Raw genomic sequence first — 22,175 nt, forward strand, 5'->3', positions numbered from 1 at the left:
CTGGTTTCCCAAAAGCATCTTAAAGCTAAGTTCATCATATGACCTTATGCCTTAAGGTGCTTTTGGGAAACTGGGCCCAGAGCCCTATAGGTCCTGGTAAAAAGTAGTGCACTAACAGTAAAGTAAATGAGCTCATTTATAGTTGGACTCAGCATCTGAATAAACAAGTTAATATATGTGTTTATTGTAAGGCTGTATAAACAGTGGCAGAATAATTTTAAAATACCATAATATAGCATGGCTACTCAAGTTTATACAGAGTTCATACATGCATTGAAATGTCTGGAGCATTTGTGTTGGATAGAACATAACTAAAAGCATACTAACTACATTTCCATCAATAAATTGTTCAAACAACAAGTGCATATTGTAGCAACCTTAGCACAACACCTTGCAACTTCATCAAGCAGTTCGGACCTCTTGGCACAACGGTTAAGGTGTTGGCTTGACAGTTGATGGGTTCTAGGCCCAGTCGGGGCTAGCCTCTATTCACTACAATATGATACACATACTTTATACAGGTAGATAGGTGGTAACCTTCTGCTGGGCATCTCTGTCTGTCATACCTCCAGCAGTGCCTGTAAACCAGCTAGAGGGTCATCACCCGTGGACCACCACTCCTCAATGTTACTCTCCTTATCCAGGTACGTCTCCTGGTGGCGGAGCAGTGGCAGGGACGTCTGCCTGTCATCCCCTGCAGCTGGCCTTTAGTTCTTCATTCTTGTCCTTCCTCCTTAGCCACAGAAACTAACCTTCTCTGCCAGTGGTGGAGCATAACTAAACAAACTGTTTCCTTCAATAAAATAGTGCAAATGTGTACTATAAGTTAAACTAAAACATGTGTCAGTGTAAGTGATTTGTGGAGGCCTTTAGAGATAATCCACAAAGACAGGGTTGAAACTCACATTTCAAATGTATTTTTAGCAGTTACTTAGCAATGTTACACACAGTTCAGGTTATGCAGCATAGAGTATACAGACTCAATACATAAATCCAAAGCGCAAATACAAGTCATGCTGCATACGCCATGATCACACAGAATAGAAGAGCTTAGAAACAACAGAACAGAGGAATAGCTGACACTGGCAACAAAGAAACAATTAGTACATTTTAAATGTGTAAATGAGGTTCTCTTGCCACCCTCATGGGCATGGCATCAGAATCTCATTCAAAGTGTTGATAGCGGATTCGTAGATTACCCTGGAAAAGGGGTACACAAATAAATAATGTAATGTCATTTTGTGGTTGCTATTAGGTCATTTTAAAATATAACTTGCCATCTTACAATTCCCAACTTACGAGCACGTTTCCTTAACATTTAGGGTAAAATGCGGTAACAGCTAGCTAACAACTCAAAAATACTTCATTCTTAAAAACATACAAAAAGGTAGCAGTAGCCAAATGGTTCTTGGTCAAAAGTAGTGCACTACAGGATGCCATATGGGACAGACCTTACAACGTTCATTAACCTAGTCACCTCTGGATGTGTCCTTCGTCCTCAGCCGGGACAGCGTAATGTTTCTGAAGCTGTCTTTGGACGGACACGGCTGTACTCTTCAGATCTGCCTTAAACCTCCCAGCTGGAACAAAAGACAGGCACAATCATTACAGGCCAGCTACACTGGATACTGAGGTTCTGGCATTCATTTCAATGAAACCTGGGCATAAGCAACCGGCTCAGGCCCGAGAACAGTGGATAATGGCACGCGCTCTGCTCCACACTGGCAAAACTCCCAGTTTAACAGCTAAAAACTTTTAGCCAAGCCCTGTTAGAAACTATTCATGAATGTGAAATCATTCTTTCTTTCCTTAAACTAGAGAAATTCTCTTTATTGCAACTTATTTTACTCACTCTGTCTGACAACTGCCAGAATGTGAAGAACTGCTGCCAATCCGGTCAGACCATCAATGACCTCTGAGTCGACAGTTGAGATGATCTCTGCCAGAAAGGCTCTGAAAAAGAGAAGAGGCCACGGATTAGAAACACTAATGGAGGAGAAAAGTACAGTATATTTTCCATTGCTTTGTACGACACCGTGTGGGGTTGACTGTTTGGTGTCTGTTCTTCCTCGTTATTCCTTTTTGCGTGGGGAAAAAAAAAATCTGTAAAAACATTTATCACAACAAAAAAGAGGGAAACCAAACTGAGCCGGGTCAGTGTGAATAGTAATAGACAGCAGCAAAACACTTGGGAGTGTAGTTGGTTGTTTACCTTGTGACCGGGGGCGATTTGAGGAGAACGTTCAACAAGATGCTTGAGAGAGGAGGCAAATCCTGGACCGTCTCTGGTGTTGTGACCTCTTGAGGATGTGACATCTAAGATGGAACAGTTTTTCAGTTCCATGTTCTTTATTCGCAACCTATCAAACATTTGGAATCACATTTTCTATCTTGGAAAATAGTGTATCAGCCATCTTTGTTGCCTTTTGCAGGGAGTGTTGGGTCGCTGCAAGGGTGGCAGCACAGACGGTTGAAAACACCCCGTTTAGGGGGTTGGAGCCGATGCCCGACCAAGCCTGAACCACCCGGAGGAAGTCTCCTAGAGCGGTAACAGCCAAGTGCCACAGCTACAAGAGCCAGGGGAGAGAAACAACCTTAAGTCATTTATTCACATTTGAAAGCTGAACGTGGACATATCCATCTATAGCGTATCAGAGTCGGGGGTACACTGGGGAGAGCAACATTTTGTTGGTGGCACAGTAACTGAAAAACGTCCTCTGAGAAGCTTGATACATATGGCCCCAGAGCTGCTTCTGTTGTTGGGCCAAATAGGTATTATTTATAGACAGCCATTTAAAGTATGACTGAAGAGACTACCTCTAAATGATCTACGTGTGTGCTTTTGATTGACACTCAAACCATCAAGGCATTTGGGCCGTAAGCCATCCTCCTCACCTCCTGGCCCTCCTCGGGGTCCTTCCTCAGGCGGCGAGCCATGACCTCCAGGATCTTCTGGAAGACGTTGGTGACCACGGTGAGGATGATGGAGGACTGGTTGTCCTGGTTCTCAGGGACGTAGTTCTCCGCCACCTCCGTCAGCACAAAGAGCAGCAGAGGAACACACAGATAGCCCTTCTCTGAGAACACAATAAAACACACACACATCAAATTGAGTGGCCTAGTCTAGTCAACAACTATTCTTTAGAATCTACGGTTCTTAAATGTGCCTTATAGAAATGTTGATTTACAGATGGTCGAAAATGGCATGTTTCTTCATTTAGATTCTGTAGGTCTCTATAGTAGTATATGTTAAGTATAGATATACTCACCAGAGAGGAGCACGATGGAGCACAGGTGAAGGACCTGCCCTTTGAACTCCTCGTCCCCGAGGCCCACCCGGATCACATCTCTGCTCACCGTCAGTAAACACTGCCAAACATCACCGCAACGTTAGAGCAACCTTGTCACTCCACAGAGAGGGACAGAAAAATGACTGATGTTTTTTTATGTTATTGTATCAGCATAGTAATTCAGAATTTATAAAATGCAACCGTTTTTAAGAACCTGGAATACTGCCGAAAGACCAACTAAACAAACTATATTATGGGACAATAAAAAAAAAAAATGAATTCAAAATTATATGTTTGTGCTAATTTGTCCTAAAAACGACGCATTGAATAAGCCACCATACCATAGTATCTTAATCTCAAGTGTTGGTGCTGGAGCTCTAGAGTTAGTGGAAGCAACAGAAGTGGGTATTAAGATAAATGAGGGGTTTATTTTCAATATCTGATCACAGCAGCAGCCTCTGGGTGACACACTTGAGAGAGTAATGGAAGAAATAACTATGGAAGCCCATTTCAAAGAATAAATGAGTCCATCTTGCTCTCTGGGAGTGAGAGGCGTACAACGGAGAGCTGACACGTGAGTGTGGACCAGAGCTGAATAACAATCTATAAAACAGACGTCCCAAATGGCACCTTATTCCCTATGTAGTGCATTACTTTTGACCAAGACCTATAGGGCTCTGATCAAAAGTAGTGCACGGAATAGGGTGCAATTTAGGATGAACCCTCCGTCTGTTCATAGACTGACAGCATAGGAGAGATTCATGACAAGAATTGATCTACTGACCATAATACCATAAAGCTGCTCGTACATTACTAGGGCCTAATGTCCTGGCGAATACTGTAGCAGCGTAATACACATAACTATATTCTACGGCTATTCTTTTACGTCTGACATTTGATAAAAGTCTAATGCTATATTACTCATGTGTTAAGGTTTCCAGATAACCAAATTGTGACAACTGCTGATGTAAAAAGGGGTTAACTAAATACATTTGATTTGATTCATGTTCCCTCTGTCTACAGGTAAAGCACGGGTGTCAAACCCAATTCTTGGAAGGCCGAGGAGTATCTCCTGTTTTTTTTGCTCCTGCCTTGAATGATCAATTAAGGTAATTGATTAGTTATGAGTTCCCCTCGCCTGGCTGTCTAGGTCTTAGTACGACACAAATTGAAAGAAAATAACACAACCGGCAGACATACGGCCCTCCGGGAATTGAGTTTGACACCTCTGAGGTACCGCGGAGTACTGAACACAGAATTAATGCTTAGGTCTTCTGTACAAAATGATAGTGTAAACCCGGTCCTGTGATTGATACCTGCCTCCCTATCCAGAGGGTCACACGTACCTCTACTACCTGCCTGGCGAGGTCCCGCTGCTGCTCAGTGACGCCTCCCTCACTGGGGCCGACCAGGAAGGGCAGCACCCTCTCTGCCACCCACGCTGCCGTGTTCTCCACAGGGACAAGGAAATCCCTCCCCTCCGAGGACTGGTAAAGCAAGTAACGGTGGTTATAGCAAGCCCAGGTGGTTATAGCCAAAACACTGCACAGACCAGTGGTTATATCCCAAATAGTGTCTACTAGATCTGGGACGATAAACCAAAGTACCTACAGTACACTGCTCAAACCGACACTTAGAGGACATTTAGCTGATGTTGTTAATAGCCTATAATTGACTAGAGATATGTGATGTTTGAAATTAAATAAAAGTCTGCTAATATGAGTGGCTGCTAATGGGACAATTGATAGCTACAACACGCAAAGTAGTAGTAGCTTTAAGGGTAGTAATAAAAATAAAAAACAGATGCACATTAGTGTTATAAAGTTATCTATTTATTGCTAGCATAATAAGTCAGTTTATCATGGGCAATACTGTACACAGATTGGTTCCAAAGCGGAGGCATGTAGGCAATGGGACTCACTTTGTGCTGTAGATGGGCACTGAGACGTGCGTGAAGGGCAAATGCTCTTAGTGCCGTTTCTGCTCTGGGGACATCCGCCTGGGCCTCAGAAGAGCTCAGATGGGATAACAGCACTGACTGAGAAGGAAAACATGACACAGGATACCACCTCTGTTCATACCCACTCACCGCACATATAACCAATCTATACAACTGTGTAATTATATTATCTACTCTACCTTCCAGGCCCCGAGGGCTTTGTGCAGCTGTTTGAGCTGGCCCTGCCTGAAGGGCAGGATGCAGTCCCGCGTGGAGGTACGACTGACCAGGTACTCCAGGTAATCTAGCCCCAGGTCTGGCTTGGCCTCCACCGTCTCCTGGATGCGCACTTTCCGACTGGTGTTCCCTTTGCCCTGTGGAGGAGAAGAGAGGTGAGGTAATGTCCAACGATGTCATGATTACATCTCAGTACACTACTATAAAGAGCATTAAGGCAAAAAAAATTGAAGACAAACCTCTTTGTTTACTCAGAATAAAGTTAGTAAGATGTATTACTATGTAGATGCATCCCTCCTTTCTGCATTACAATGCCTAATAAAATATCCCAAGGAGCCGCCGAGGGTCTCTCTGAGGCATCCCTATTCATCTGTGTCTGTATCTCAAATGGCACCCTTTCCCTATATAGTGCACTACTTTAGACCAGAGAACCTATGGACCCTGGTCAAAAGTAGGTCAAAATATAGAGAATAGGGTGCCATTTGTGACACAACCTCTGTGCGTGTTGCTTACAGCGGGGGTGGGTAAGGCATCAGTGAGCCAGTCTGTGATGAGCTCCAGGACGTGTGCAGCCTGGCCCCAGCTACACAGGCACTCGATGATCTGACTGTACTGGGACACCTTGGCCCCCGCCTCCAGCCTCTTCAGCCTGGACAGCACCCCACAGCTGGAACACAGGGACCAGAGAGACAGGGTTAACACAGACAGACACAGAGAGAGCCTGAAGAGGCCGAAAAGGACGACAAGTTAGCAGGACACCCACAGACCTGAAAGTGGGGACAGAAGCTGGGGGCAGTAGGGAGGCCAGTTGGATGAGGGGAACTGTGGAACGCTCCTCCTGAAAGAGAGAGAAACAAGGTGAGGACATCTTAAATGATGGGGAAGATATCTGGGGTGCGTACCAATAATCTTACCTTCTTCCTTTAAGTGCGAACTCATTCACTACTCCCCACACATTTAAAAGCATTGGACTGGTGTTGGCATGGGCTAGAGGGCATTTCCATAAACCAGTCATTTCCTTTCAAATCTATGAAGGGACGTGAACAAGAGTTCACTTAGGAGAGATTATTGGGACACAACCGAAGTTGTGACTGCCACAGGGTAAACTCCAGTCCATCTCACACCTGGAAGACATTGAAGTACTTGGGCACAACGGAGCCAAACTTGGCAGTGGTGTACTGGAGGGCGTCCTTGTTGAGCTCCAGGGCTTTCTGGATGCTCCTCCACAAGATCACCACCACCTCCAGCAGACTGGCCATGGACGCCGTGTCCTTGACCGACAGGACATGATCCAGAACCTGGAGGAAGGAACTTTGTTTTAAATCTGGGATTTCAAATACAACAAAGCGGTCATCATGCAACTTGTTGTGCTTAACTACTGAGCAATGGGGCTGGAGAAATAGAGTCCAGTAGGTACTTGCCCTCAAACCACAAATAGGAAAACACCAAGGAGGCTGGGATGCCAAAATATGCTTAAATAAATACCATGCTCGAAAGAATACAAAATGCCTATTTTTTTTTTTTTGCACTTACCTTTTGAGCATGGCATTCAATGAAGTATATTGTAGCACATCAGCCTCCTTGTTTCTTTCTCACGGTTCGAGAACTACTGAACTCTAAGGAAATGTTCTCTCTCGCACCGGCCACTATTCATTCTAGCCTGAGCGCAAACCCTCATACTAGCTTTCTATGCTGGAGACAAGTAAACACTTAAATTCATAGACAGAGCTACGGATGCAAGGACTGACCATCCAGTACACCAGAGAGACCGATCAAAATGATAGTTTTTACCATGTCTTGAAGCTGGAAAGTGTTTGTTTAGAACTACATTTCCAAACAATTGAGTAAAACAAGATTATACGTTGGGTTATGTGATGGGGTACGACAGGAATGAGGCATTTAGCTGAAGGGGTGGGATGTACTCATTTTATATTACAATTTGAATGTTGGAAAAAAACATTTTTTTTAATTATCGTAGATGCATTCCATTGACAAACAACAATTTCCTTAGTCTTGTAAGTGAGCTGACATTCAGTGCGACAAAAATCAGTCTTACACTTGTGTTCTCCTTGTTTGATTTGGTCTCATTCAGGTCTTCAGTCTGGATGCAGGAGTTCAAACACTGGCGGATTATCAGCATCAGCTTGACTGGGACACAAGCGGTACAGTGAAACAGACTTTCATTCAGGGATTTCTAACAACTTGCATAACATCTGCTACATACTGTAGCTGAAGACCAAACTGACCTATATTAGTGAGGGCTGTGTAGGAGCTACTGTATGTAACTGCAGGCTAAACTCACCTATGTTAGTGGGGGCTGTGTAGATGTGTGCATACTGGTAGAAAGTCCTAGCTGCCTTGGGGTTCATCTGAATCAGAGTGACGCAGCGCTCGCACCACACCTCCACTGATTGGTTGACGGGGAAGAAGGAATTGAAGAGGAGGTTGACGATGCGCTTGGAGACAGGCTGCGAGTCGACGGCCAGACGGGCTAGCAGGTGTTCCATGGAGGACACCTTCCAGAACTGGAGAGAGGAGGGGTACGGCAGGGTGAGCATCACAAATAATGTCTGACAGTACTACTGAGATAAGCAGGGAATCAAAAACCTTTCTCCCAACACAAACAGAAATAACTACAGTGTATTTCCTGACAAAATGACAACAATGAAGAAATATACATTTAGTATAATGTATAGGTGTACTTTGAATATCGTCATTGTCGTCTTTTTGTTAGGTAATACGTTGTGGTTTTGCACAAAACGGAAATACACGTAAGCGGTATTTTTACCTTGGCGGCTCGGACTGCTTTGATCTTGAGCAGCATGTTGAGGAAGGCCACGCGTACTTTCTCCGAGGTGTCATGGAGGCTGTTCTTCAGAGCTGGCAGCAGCTGCTCCAACAACGGGTGACTGTGGCCATTGTCCAGCACGATGGTTAAACACTGGAGAGAAGATTTCATTGTAATCCATAATAACAACCACACAGAACCGCAGTGATGACTAGAGGGGGGTCAGAGTTCATTAAGTCTGCATCCCAAATGGCACCCTATACAGGGCACTGCTTTTGACCAGAGCCTTAAGGACCTGTCAAATTAGTGCACTATACAGGGAATAGGGTGCCATTTTGGACGTAGCCATAATGTTCTAATATATGTAGTGTTTTATTGTATTCAATACTGTGGTAACTCACCTTGAAGACGGCGCAGCGGACATCGGGGGAGGTGGTATCATTGGCCAGCTCTACCACAAGCTTCTTGAGGAAGTCGGTGATGACAGTGGGGGGGATGACCTCCCAGCACTTGGCCAGGATCTTACAGACCCCGAGGGTGGCTGTGGAGCGCACCAGAGGCTGAGGGTCCTCTAGCAGGCACTGACATGTTATAAACCGACACACAGGAACAAACAGGTGAGAGCTTTCGAATATTAAGCAGACATCACTTATTAAAACAGGAACACACTGTACACATGCAGATAAAAGACTCACTACACTTGAACTATTTAAATCCACACAGAAACATTCTGTGTTTCATAATTCCAAATTGTCGTATTTACATTTATCCAGACTGACTTCAGGGTTAAGTGCCTTGCTCAAAGGCACAGACAGATTTTGCATCTTAGTCGGCTTGGGGATTCGTACCAGCAATCTTTTGGTTACTGGCCCAACGCTCTTCACTGCTAGGCTATCTGCCGCATATTAGCTCAACTTATGGCATTTCAGGGATTCACAAACATAAAACGACCACTTGGAAATGCAACGTCATAATACATTGACTTACGACCAGCGTGTCCAGTTGTTTCTGGATGGTCTCGTCCATCTTCTCACTGCTCTGGCTAGGATTGTTGATAGGGAAGGCCTCGGTGAAGAGCAGAGTGGCATTGGCCCGGACCTCAGAGTTGGCAGCCTGCAATTATAGAGAGAAGACTCCTTCATTAGTTCAACAACATAAAATAAAACACTATCCAGAAATAAAGAGAGTACGTGTATCAAGGAAAATTTTACTGTACGCTTAGCGCTCTCCAGAGAATGGGCTTGTAGAGTCTGTAAAGCATCTCATCCAACCCATGGCGGCCCTTCCGTTTGTGAAAGTAGCTCAGTATCTACACAGATGAGAGTTAAAGAGACACACATAAAATAAACGTCAACCATTGCAGTGAATATGTAGACTTTGTGGTAAAGTAAGCCAGCTGGAGGTTTGCTGATATGATGCTAAAGCCTTAGTCTTGTTATGAAAAAAATAGAAAATAAATACAGGAAATTTGTGTTGGTGAAGTACTACTTTTCCTTATATTAATGATTAAAAAAAAATATATATATTTTTTAAATGTAATCGATACAGTTACATATCTCAATATTATATTGATATTTGACTCAAAGTATCAATTTGTAATATATATATATATATATTATTTCTGAAGCAGACAGAATGAGAAATATGTTTGAAACACACTAAGTGAAATGTTCACGGCACCCACCTGTCTGACTTTGGCATGGACGGGTGAGGTCCTGTGCAGGAGCACAGCGTGCTGCATGAAGTCCTGGATGCATGTGCTCTCGATCTGCTCCAGACAGACCCCAGAAGCCTTCTTCCAGGCCCGGCAGTAGATCTCAGCTATGTGGTCAGTTTGGGGCCTGAGAAAAATCAACAGAGTTCAACCAAGCAGTCAAAAAACAGGTATATCATCATGAATTGAATAGGCGAAAACCATTGCCTCCTGACAGCTACTTTTGAATAAGTAAACCTTGACCGAGCCAGAACGTTCCATCTCCTGTTTCTGTAGCGGGAGGCAGCTTGATGTGCAAGTACACCTCCTGGACAGGACACTAAGTCTGTCATGGGGCCTTACCCTAAATGCTGAGTGCCAAGCTGAAAGGCATCGGGTCCCATTTTCGTTGAGTCTTTGGTATGACTCGACCGGGGATCGAACCTAACCTCCCAGACATTATAACAAGGACACTTAGTACCTTAATAGGAAACTACAAATGCAAACACTTACTTTGCAAAGTAAGGTAGCTGGTTTTTGATGGTTCCATGGATCATCCGGATGAAGTTGACATTCCAGCTAAAGAGGAAGACCATCAGACGCTTCCCCTGTCAACGAAAGTCATGTTATCGGAACGACAATGTGAGCATGATAGCATAGCATAAGATCTCACACACACACCAGACCCGGGATTCAAATACTTGGGGGGAAAAAAATATATATAAAAACATTCAGCTTTTTCTTTTGTCTGGAGTTCCAGGTGGTCAGGGTTTGCAGTTTTGGGACTTTTCTTTTGGTTTATTAAGCTAGGCAAGCTCAAACGGGCAGAGAAAATATTTGAAATTCAATCCATTTTTAAGTATTTAAAAAAACAGTTCTGACACACACACCCCCCCCAATAATAAGACATACTTACATCTTCGTTTTTAATGTGATTGACACTGAGGAAGCACTGTAGCAGCAGATCGATCAGCTCCTTGCTGCACTCCGATGCAAAGTCCACAGTGAACAGCACTTCATGGAAACCCCAAAGCCGTTGGATCTCAGCCCCCTGAGAACATGCACACAACGCAGCGACAACATTCAGCAAACCAAATACAAAAACGCCAAAAGGTGCCATGAGACAAAAGGTTAGTACAGAGATATTCTTCCCCCAGATAACCACAGACCCATACTGGAGAACAGCCTAAAATGCAAATACTGCCTGCAAGGGATCCATCTCACTAGGTCAGAAACAAGAGGATCACAAATCATAAAATCACTCCAATGCAAACAGCCACCTCTCTGATACACTAGTGTGGAAGAAGACTTCATTTCTGACAGAGATAAAATGAAGAGCACATACTGTCTTCCAAACGAATTCTTCAGTTGATCCCTGAATGAGAGTACCGGGTGATTAGAGAGCACTCGTCTGTTGTCGAGACCAGGGAGTGGAGAGAAAAAATATTTTTGACTCAGGCTCCTTATGGAGATGATTAGGGATATAGGGGGCTTCACAAAACACAGAGGAGGAGGAGAGACAATCAGATAGGGTGCACAAGATAAAAAGTAAGCACATGGGGGGGAAAAGAAAAAAAAAGTAAATATGTAAACATGTACCCAGGATTTTTCCTGCATAGAAAACTCTTGGGTGGGCTGCCTAAGTGTTTTTTTTTAGGGACACCTATGTCCAAATTGCCTCTGGAAGCAGCCACACACAAGCCTAAGATCACCATGCACAATCCCAAGCGTTAGCTGGAGCGGTGTAAAGTTAACTGCCATCGGACTTTGGAGCAGTGGAAACACGTTCTCTGGAGTGATGAATCACACTTCACCATCTGGCAGTCTGACAGGCAAATCTGGGTTTGATGGATGCCAGGACAACGCTAGCTGCCCCAACGCATAGTGCCAACTATAAAGTTTGGTGGAGGAGGAAATGGTCTGGGGCTGTTTTTCGTGGTTCAGACTAGGCCCCTTAGTTCCAATGTAGGGGAATCTTAATGCTACAGCATACAATGACATTCTAGACAATTCTGTGCTTCCAACTTTGTGGCAAATGTTTGGGGAAAGCCATTTCCCAAACTGGCCTGCACAGAGCCCTGACCTCAACCCCATTGAACAGCCTTGGGATGAATTGTAATGGCGACTGCGAGCCAGGCCTAATCGCCTAACATCAGTCCCCGACCTCACTAATGCTCGTGGCTGAACGGAAGCAAGTCGCCACAGAAACGTTCCAACATCTAGTGAAAAGCCTTCCCAGAAGAGTGGAGGCTGTTATAGCAGCAAAGGGGGAGCAACTCCATATTAATGCCCATGATTTTGGAATTAGATGTTCAACGAGCTGGTGTCCACATACTTTTGGTAATGTATTAGGAAAGATAATAAACCTAATATATATTAGGTTCATTATCTTTTTAAACAAGATCTAATATATATATATATATATATATATTATTATTATTTTTTAAACAAGATCACCGTTGATAACTAACAATCACCAAAATAAAAGCTAGACAGTCAGAGAGAAACAAATTCCCCAAATTATGCATTCAGGAGTATTTTGGTCATGGCATGTGGCCCCAATTGATTTTGGTATAATGTTTGTCACTTAGACAGCATAACCCATGGCAAAATGTGTAGAACTGCAGGAAATGAGCCTCAAAATTGCAACATTTTTATCTCCACCACACGGCCAAATGTGTAGAATTGCAGGAAATTAGCTTTGAAACAATTTTGTCATTACGGGCCAACAGGAGGGCCTCTAAAATGTCCGGTCGGAGACCACATCATTGGACACATCCATAGCCACACCCGCATCACACACACCAGAAAAAACCCTGGTAGCCTATCATTTTCTATTTCCCACCAGAATAACTGAAAGCAAGTCCAGAAAGCTCGCTAGAGAAAAAGGACGACTGACAGAGAGCAAAACAGAAAAGCAACAATAGGCCATGTTGGTGCTAAAGGGTACGTACTGGTCTCTTTAGTAGGAGGGTCTTCTCCAGGCTTCCAAGGAAGGCTGTGCGGCCCAGCTCTTCTTTACCAAGGAGGCCTTTCTTCCACCAAGCCTCGCACAGACCGTGGATAGCCTGCCGCAGAGGCATCTCAGAGGCAGGAAGGTAAGGCAGGACACCTGGGGTTGTTGGACAGAGACAGACTGAAGGGTTGGGTTACTTAAAATAGTCTGGCTGACACCTAACTCAAAGTCCTCCTGACTTCAGTCTGGAAAGGCTCTTTTGATGTTGTCAGCATGGTGTCGATAACTGCTTTTTTACCGATTGGTTCTCCTCTGTGTCTTTCTCACTCAAACACACACGGACAGCCACACAGCCCCCGAAGGCCGCCAAAGCTCAGCCAGAAATAAGTACAACTCTGCACAAATACTGCATCTACAAAGGCCTCCTGTCCAGACCAGTGTGTCAGCTCTCCCTCACTGACCATGTGAGTAGTGTTAACCAGGCTCCGTAAAACATGTATTTTCAAACGCTTTGAGATTCTTTCTATACTAAAAAAAAAGCACTATAGAAATTAAATCATTTATTCTTATTACTATAAAACAAGGATAGAGTTCATACTAAAAAATAAAATAAAAACTCACCATTTAATATGTTGCCACACTCTAAGAGAGAATTGTAGGTGTCGCCATCCTTAATGACGTCCACAGAAGCTGTGACCACTAGAGTCACTCCCTCAAGGACAGACATGGTGTGTGTCTAAATAACGAAATAGATTACTGTTAAGGGAATTTTTTATCAATGTTGACTAATTATGTATACATTTCAATCAGGACTGACTAATCCGAATACAATTATGTTACTGTATATGTACTAATCAAAATACTAAATGTTACTGTATATGTATGAATTTCCTTATCTGATCCCAGTACTGAAGTGAATGTGGTCAAGAGTTTAGTAACAACGGTCTGTTCATTGGTACAAATGAATCAGACTGGCTAGAATGCTTATCTACACAAGAAAACCTTGACTCGTAAATTATATTAAATTGGTAGGGAGACGGATGTGGGAAGGCTTGAGACACAGCCTTGGTACTGGAATGGAGGTGTGTGAACGTGGGCAAAAGTTGGAACTATGACGGTCTGTTACTTGTACAAATGAATGAACTATCTCCAGACTGTCTAGAATGCTTATCTACACTGACTGACCTTGGCTCTAGGCGAGGAGGGAAGGCTTGAGATCTATAGAGCCTTTCTACCAGTGTCAAGAAGAGACGGAACATTTAGAAAACGCTGACGTCATTTTCAGTTTATAACCTGTGGTAAAATGTGTATGAACTCAGTACTCTCTTGAATTAAAGGCTGTTACTTGACTTTTAAGACCGGGGCTCTGTCCATTCTTATAAAATAAGGGTCATACAAATTCTTATGAATTGACAGAGTGTTTAATTTTGATTGGGAATTAAAACAGAGGAATTAAATTCCTTCAACAATTACCACCTCTCAATCAAGGAATAGTAGACAACTGAACGCTGACATCAGATGTAGGAGATGAAGTCAGAGCAAGAATTAAACAACTGTTGTCAAGCCCAGTGTGGAAAAATATAGAAGAGAGGGAGAGTGGTCAGGATGTGAAATTGTCATGCGACTACGGTTCTCCATGGCAGAAAAACAAGGCAGACTAAACTCTTTGGTCGAACCTTCTTTATGTCAAATAGTGTGCACTATAGCTTGGGAAAACAAACAATTGACTTTAGGTAACAACATAACGCATTGTTTTTCCAACATTAGGACTGTATCCCTTAAATGTAGTATTGTGACAACTCTACTCACCCGGTCTGGGGACACCACCTCCATGTCATTGTCCTGCTTGTCCTCCTCTAAGCCAGCATCCCAGTGCTCTGGTGCGAAGGCTGCCAGCTGGTCACAAAGTAGTGTGACTAGTCGGGCCCACAGTGCCTCTCTCTGGCCCTTTGGCAGCTCCTGCAGGACCTCATCCAGGTCAAAGGGCTCAGCAGTGTCCTTCTGTTTTTGACAAACGGTTGCCCTCTTGTTGTCAGGGGGTTTACATCTTATTTCCTGCAATTCTGTACAGTTTGCCATGGCTAATGTGTGTGTATTCATGTGATATTTGAGTGATTCAAACATTACAACAAAATATATGGGCCAAAAAACATTTGCATTTCTGAAAAGTTATAAAAAGCTAAGGTAGGCAATGACTGACATGACAAAAGGAAACCTGATGGTACACTAGATACCCAATTTCGAAATTGCACCTAGTGCATTCTACTATTACCACTTAAGAGTAAGTTGAAAGCCTGACTGTTTATTTATTATTATAAAGCTTGGGAACCACACCTATTTGAAGTTTTGCAAAAACAACATTGTAGGTAATGTTACTCACATGGAGTTTAGTGAAAATGAGAAATTCCCCCACATTGTCTTTGCAGATGGTGTCTAAAAATGCCTCTCGCTTAGACATGTTTAGCCAGTACTGTGAAATAAGAAGTAAAATATCTCGTTAAATCTGAATAACAATTTTAGCTAACAAACCGAATTTGCTTCGTGTTTCCGTTTTAAGGACAAAAAGAAATCTAGAGTACATCAGCATATCATAAGCCACTAGCTAAGTTAATGTTAATTACATACCAATGTCGTATGCCGTTCTTATAAATCATCAACTATTTTCTTGTTATATTCGCACCTTCCCCGCGCAAATTTTGATTTGACAACGTCCAGAGCCACGTGACACACTGTTGTGAAGTCTCCAGGGAAGCGAGACATCCCACTCCCTCATTTTTAATAGAAGTCAATTATCTAAGAAGACCAGAGACCATCGCATTGGTGTCTATGGGAGAGCCACCCCCTTAAATAACCCGGAACAGATCCTTTTTAATTTTTTGTCCAACGTTAAACAGCCTGAGTGAACGATCTTCATTCATCCACCATCTTATATACCTTGGTGCCCAACATCACGATACATCCGAAGCAGACTCGACAGACCAGGGGTTGGAAAGTCAATGAGAGAAGTGAACAATTCTTCCTGAGTTTACGTTTTAGTCATTTAGCAGACTCTTATCCAGAGCGATTTACAGATGCAATTAGGGTTAAGTTCCTTGCTCAAGGGCACATCGACAGATTTTTCAACTATTTAGCTCGGGGATGTACTTACGGTTACTGTCTACTTGCCGCCCATGAACTATATTGCTTGTGGTTACCCGCAACAGCTCAGGGAACCTGGGCACCTGGAGTAGGGTAATAATAACGTCAATACTTGCTAAAGTGGGCCCTAACAGTAAGCCACCCCATTATCAGTGCCTCCCCTCTCTGGCCAGGCAGAGCCCATAAGTGGGGTCTGAAGGGCTGGGTAGGTCTGCCTTGGGGTCGGAAGCCATAGTGAGGAGGGCGTTAGTTTTTCGATGTATGAAGGTACAACCTAGATTTGAGCCAATGTCGTAAGTAGCTGAACATGTTATTACTCCAAAACTCCTGAATGTGACAAACAGACACGTTTTCATTTTCTTCAAAAGTAACTATATCGAAGCAGTGCCTTTTGAGTGGACGACAAGCGCAGTTCGATGAGGTGTTTCTGCGCATGAGCTTAGCTTGCGAGGCATTTTCATACTAAACCATCTTTGACTGTATAGCCTACTTTATTTAAGCAATATTTTTGTGTGTGGAGCAAGGCTACTTATGTGATTGATTTTGGAGTAATATCTCATTTACCGCCTGGTGATGTCACCAGGCATGGCCAAAACTCAATCGCACCAAAACAGGCTGGAATGTCAGGCAATTTATTTAAACAGCTCTTACACTAAAAGGGAGTGATCATCATTTTGACAATTTCACAGTTTTATTTCAACCTTATACAGAAAATAAAGATTGACTGCTCTGGGCCGGGCCTTTAAAGTAATCTGTAAACACACACATTGTGTTAGTGTCTCTCTAATTTGTATTGGTTATTTTTAAATGATAAAGTAACACAATAGTAAATAATTATAAATTAAAAGAACCACTAGATGGAGCTTATGTACAGCAAAACAAGGACCTAGTTAGATACATACTCTCAGACATAGAAAGTCTCACAAAGGCTTACAATTTATTTAGGACCAGTCAAATTATTTAGGACCAGTCAGGGAAATCTAGTCATTACACAACTTTAAATTAACTTTTTAAATGTTTTTATTAAAGAGAAACATCTCTTTTATTTTTCAAAACAACCCATGAATATACTTATTCCAAATGTGAGAACTTGATTCCTTAACATATTTAATGTACATTTGTACAGTAAGTGTGAAGGTGTTTAATGTTAAGGCACAGGAAAGATAACTGACAGAGTATTTAAGATATTTGTAATTGTAACAGTTTAACTCGCCCGAACCAGGGACCCTCTGCACACATCAACAACAGTCACCCTCAAAGCATCGTTACCCATCGCTTCACAAAAGCCGCGGCCCTTGCAGAGCAAGGGGAACCACTACTTCAAGGTCTCAGAGCAAGTGACGTCACCGATTGAAACGCTATTTAGCGCGCACCGCTAACTAAGCTAGCCGTTTCACATCCATTACACTATGCATAATATGAACGTGTTTCAAGATAAAAACAGCATTGCATGGCTTATACGTACAGGAGTAGCCTATGGCACATTCTGTCATCATTCGACAAAATAAAAACAAAACTTCACACAATGTTGCAATTTTTTTTTTTTGAAAAATGGCATAATGTGTCTGGTGTAAGAGACGATTCATATATGGTCCTCTATTCATTTACAAATGATTTAGTACGATAAACAAACTCAAACTCGTATCTGTTTAGATATACTATTCCTCTACACCAGAGCAGAACATATCCCCGCCCTGACATACCCCTTCATCTGAACATAATTCTAAATTGCACTGGATCCTTCAAAATATACAGTATAGAATATACTGAGCAATCATTTTATATATATATTTTTAAATGTGAATCCAGTGGTAGGACTTTTGATCACTGTAGGAGTAATTGATTACCGTTAGCATGAAGAAAATAGGCAAAAGTAAACAAAGACCAAATAACACTGCATGACAAAAACATATAAAACAAATTAACTGGTCATCCTTGTTTACATCTTGTAACTTCCATAGTAGAAATATCTGTCCTTTTGATGAGAATTACAGTCACATCAATAGATATGCAGTCCATTCAATGTCAAAGAAAACAAATAGGATTCAAACGTCATTTCCTTCAATAGTAACAAATGACAATGAAAACGATTTAGTCCATTTATGCATGTATAAACACTGAACAAGTTAGAAAACAAGGCAGTAAATGTGCTTTATGACACATTAACCAAAATCAGGACAATTTTGTGAAACTTTGACGTCTTTCAATAGTGCAGGAACAGCACGTTACAGCGACACTTCAAGTTGTATCTCTACATGCGTCAACATGATATAAAACACAAATGAAAGGGGGGAAAAGTAAGAAAATTAAAATGATGTCCCCTTTGATAAGTGCAAACACTAAATGAAAGCAGAGTGATGTGTGTTTCTATGAATGTCAATTGGATATACAAAATTAGATTTTTGTCATGCCTATAAAGCCTTTTTGAATTGAATGTCACTAGGGTTGAAACAGCAGGATGTGTGATTATGATTATGGAGGTGAAGGTCTTCCTATGTCCCTCTCTATGCCTGGACCGTTTTGCGGCTGCCATCTTCAGTGAGGTCATACCTACAAGACACCAGTGGGGCAACAAATGGCAATGGCTTAAAACTAAAATGTGACCAACAAATATAATACATACACAGGATTTCTATAGAAATTTGCTCACACCCGAAGATACAACCATAGAATGAACAACAACCTCGTTTATTGAACCAAATAAAATGTATATCAAACGTTAACACAAATACAGCACAGAGCTGACAACACAAATTGGGTGAAGGAGCATCTTACCATTGCGTCCAGCCCTTGGATATATCCTCACCACTCAAATCCACAATCACCTATAATAAGTCAAGTAGCATTGGTAGAGTCAACAACAATCAGATAACATTGCACTTCATAGGGAATAGGGTGCCATTTTGGGACACATTATATTTTGTGAGGATACACTACCTTCCCGAGGAGTCCTCTGTGTTTGGACAGTAAACTTCCTCCATTCTTCACAGCGATGTCCAGAGTTCTCCTGTGCAGCTCCACCATGGACACACTAAACTCAAACCTGCAGACAAACAAAGCACACTGTAGGATTCTCCTTTATTTCTGAGTGACGATTTCCTACTGCAGTGATACCGGGGTAATGAATGAATCCAATGGATGACGTTGTGAATTATTTTGATGGTTGTGAAAAGGTTGCATAATGTAGGTGGTGGCCATAGAGATCCAACGTGCTACTATTACTTCTAAGTTTTATATGTCATTCTATGGTTGTGGCCTACAGTGACAGTCAGTCAGAACTCACGTTTGATCATACACAGGGTTCAGGGTTTTCTTTATGATGCCGGTCTTCCTCCGGCCTGTCCGGCTCTTGTCAGGGAGCAGATAAATCCGAATGAAAGGATCTGATTCATCCTTGGCGAACGCAATGAGGTTTCTGAGGGCAAAATATACATGGGGTCCGTCAGGCACATTGAAATCTGAACAGAGTAAATTCTGAACATGTGGTAATTAAGAGGAACACAGACGGGCGGTTTCCTGGACACACATTAAGCGTAGTCTTGGACTAAGGATTTTTTCGATGGAGAATCTCCAATGAGCATGTTTTTTAGTCCAGGACTAGCCTTAATCTGTGTCCAGGAAACTGGCCTATACTGTATGTGGCTGGTCTAGTGTGTTATGTGAGGCCACTGACTGACCGACAGGCATGCACCACCACGATGAGTTTGTTCCTCTGGGAGCTGTGACGGACGGTCAGTTGAATCTCCCCCATGGGGTATGGACTAGGGGCAGACCCACTGAAAACACAACAAAGCACAGATTTGGGATTACAGTGGCTTGCAAAAGTATTCACCCCCACAAAGTCCGCTTGTGTACAGCAATATTTAAGTCATACCACAGATTCTCAATTGTATTGAGATCTGGCTTTTGACTAGGCCATTCCAAAATATTTAAATGTTTACCCTTAAACCACTCGAGTGTTGCTTTAGCAGTATGCTTCGGGTCATTGTCTTGCTGGAAGGTGAAACTCCATCCCAGTCTCAAATCTCAAAGACAAACAGGTTTCCTTCAAAAAGGTCCCTGCATTTAGCGTCCCTGCCGATGAAAAACATCCCCACAGCATGCTGCTGCCACCACCATGCTTCATTGTGGGGATGATGTTCTCGGGGTGATGACAGGTGTTGGGTTTGCGCCAGACATAGCATTTTGCTTGATTGGCAAAAAGCTCAATTTTAGTCTCATCTGACCAGAGTACCTTCTTCCATATGTTTGGGGAGTCTCCCACATGCTTTTTGGTGAACACCAAACGTGTTTGCTTATTTTTTTCTTTAAGCAATGGCTTTTGTTCTGGCCACTCTTCCATAAAGCCCAGCTCTGTGGAGTGTACGACTTAAAAGTGGACAGATACTCCAATCTCCGCTGTGGAGCTTTGCAGCTCCGTTCAGGGTTACTTATGGTCTATTTGTTGCCTCTCTGATTAATGCCCTCCTTGCCTGGCCCTCTCTTGGCAGGTTTGTTGTGGTGCCACATTCTTTCCATTTTTAAGAATGGCTTTATTGGTGCTCCGTGGGATGTTGAACATTTTGGAAATGTATTTATGACCCAACGCTGATCTGTACTTCTCCACAACTATGTCCCCGAACTGTTTGGAGAGCTCTTAGGTCTTCATGGTTCCACTTACTTAGTGGTGTTGCAGACTCTGGGGCCTTTCAGAACAGGTGTATATATATACACTCAGATCATGTGACACTTAGATTGCACACAGGTGGACTTTCTTTAACTAATTATGTGACTTCTGAAGGTAATTGGTTGCACCAGATCTTATTTAGGAGCTTCATAGCACAGGGGGTGAATACATACAGTGGGGCAAAAAAGTATTTAGTCAGCCACCAATTGTGTAAGTTCTCCCACTTAACAAGATGAGAGAGCTTAAGCCAGTACATGTCCAGGCCCGTCTGAGGTTTGCTAGAGAGCATTTGGATGATCCAGAAGAAGATTGGGAGAATGTCATATGGTCAGATGAAACGAAAATATAACTTCTTGGTAAAAACTCAACTCGTTGTGTTTGGAGGACAAAGAATACGGAGTTGCATCCAAAGAACACCATACCTACTGTGAAGCATGGGGGTGGAAACATCATGCTTTGGGGCTGTTTTCTGCAATGTGAAAGAATGAATGGGGAGATTTTGAGTGAAAACCTCCTTCCGTCAGCAAGGGCATTGAGGATGAAACGTGGCTGGGTCTTTCAGCATGACAATGATCCCAAACACACCACCCAGGCAACGAAGGAGTGGCTTCGTAAGAAGCATTTCAAGGTCCTGGAGTGGCCTAGCCAGTCTCCAGATCGCAACCCCATAGAAAATCTTTGGAGGGAGTTGAAAGTCCGTGTTGCCCAGCAGCAGCCCCAAAACATCACTGCTCTATAGGAGATCTGCATGGAGGAATGGGCCAAAATACCAGCAACCGTGTGAAAACCTAGTGAAGACTTACAGAAAATGTTTGACCTCTGTCAATGCCAACAAAGGGTATATAACAAAGTATTGAGATAAACTTTTGTTATTGACCAAATACTTATTTTCCACCATAATTTGCAAATAAATTCATTAAAACTCCTACAATGTAATTTTCTGGATTTTTTTTTCTAATTTTGTCTGTCATAGATGAAGTGTACCTATGATGAAAATTACAGGCCTCTCTCATCTTTTTAAGTGGGAGAACTAGCACAATTGGTGGCTGACTAATGTCACGAACTGGCTCAAAGCCCGTAACAAAAGGGAGACAACATGGAGATAAGGCGTAACAAAATATATATTTATTAACTAAATCAACTAAGGAAAATATACAATGGTGTGTGTAATCAGTAGTGTAAGTGAGTGTTTTGCATGCATGAATGAATGTGATAAGCAGGGTGTTGAAAAGATGCTAAAGCAAACAACTCAAAAACCACCAAGAAACACAACAAAATCCATAAATGTGTCTGCATGGAGAGAGTCTCCTCCATGAATGGGGAAGTGGTGTATTTATCCTGGGAGACACCGGGCCCAGGTGTTTCCCATGTAGCTGACGACCCTCCCAACTCCGCCCACCGACATCCTAATAAGGAAACAACAAAGAGAGAATACGGCAGACAGAGTGGGAGGGTCGTCACATTCCCC

General features: G+C 42.7%; 2 protein-coding genes across 5 annotated transcripts in view; both read right to left on the bottom strand.

Annotated features, from left to right (window-relative positions):
• Positions 1 to 868: 868 nt before the first annotated feature.
• On the bottom strand, positions 869 to 15,688 carry LOC118361538 (condensin-2 complex subunit G2-like). The gene is made up of 27 exons (XM_035741550.2): positions 15,529 to 15,688; positions 15,284 to 15,373; positions 14,713 to 14,904; positions 13,525 to 13,639; positions 12,902 to 13,059; positions 10,864 to 10,998; positions 10,461 to 10,555; positions 9,939 to 10,095; positions 9,471 to 9,563; positions 9,242 to 9,367; positions 8,656 to 8,835; positions 8,255 to 8,407; positions 7,769 to 7,991; positions 7,523 to 7,614; positions 6,591 to 6,764; positions 6,234 to 6,304; positions 5,980 to 6,133; positions 5,430 to 5,603; positions 5,212 to 5,328; positions 4,637 to 4,777; positions 3,270 to 3,369; positions 2,896 to 3,077; positions 2,424 to 2,567; positions 2,213 to 2,316; positions 1,853 to 1,953; positions 1,478 to 1,580; positions 869 to 1,200 (listed from the first exon to the last, which is right to left on the bottom strand). The coding sequence occupies exons 2-27, from the start codon at positions 15,359 to 15,361 to the stop codon at positions 1,143 to 1,145; spliced, it is 3,420 nt and encodes a 1,139-aa protein (XP_035597443.1). The 5' UTR covers positions 15,362 to 15,373; positions 15,529 to 15,688; the 3' UTR covers positions 869 to 1,142.
• Positions 15,689 to 16,547: 859 nt separating this feature from the next.
• LOC118361539 (extended synaptotagmin-2-A-like) overlaps positions 16,548 to 22,175 on the bottom strand; it is a 34,732-nt gene continuing 29,104 nt past the window's right edge. The window contains exons 18-22 of one of the 4 annotated variants that reach the window (XM_035741553.2): positions 19,719 to 19,817; positions 19,325 to 19,456; positions 18,979 to 19,084; positions 18,817 to 18,866; positions 16,548 to 18,591 (exon numbers count right to left, since the gene is read on the bottom strand). In XM_035741553.2, the coding sequence (XP_035597446.1) occupies positions 18,546 to 18,591; positions 18,817 to 18,866; positions 18,979 to 19,084; positions 19,325 to 19,456; positions 19,719 to 19,817 (433 nt within the window). In that variant the 3' untranslated portion in view covers positions 16,548 to 18,545. Of the gene's footprint in view, positions 18,592 to 18,816; positions 18,867 to 18,978; positions 19,085 to 19,324; positions 19,457 to 19,718; positions 19,818 to 21,810; positions 22,114 to 22,175 lie in introns of those variants that run through there. The other 3 variants (XM_035741551.2, XM_035741552.2, XM_052483234.1) reach the window with 3 other exon arrangements.

This window comes from Oncorhynchus keta, chromosome 28 (genome assembly GCF_023373465.1).
Source record: "Oncorhynchus keta strain PuntledgeMale-10-30-2019 chromosome 28, Oket_V2, whole genome shotgun sequence".
NCBI lineage: Eukaryota > Metazoa > Chordata > Actinopteri > Salmoniformes > Salmonidae > Oncorhynchus > Oncorhynchus keta.

Coding starts and splice junctions, on each gene's coding strand:
- LOC118361538 (XM_035741550.2), bottom strand. CDS start 15,361: ATGTCTAAGCGAGAGGCATTTTTAGACACCATCTGCAAAGACAATGTG. Junction 10,556..10,863: donor ATCACATTAAAAACGAAGAT/GTAAGTATGTCT, acceptor TTTCGTTGACAG/GGGAAGCGTCTGATGGTCTT. Junction 5,329..5,429: donor AAGCCCTCGGGGCCTGGAAG/GTAGAGTAGATA, acceptor TTTCCTTCTCAG/TCAGTGCTGTTATCCCATCT.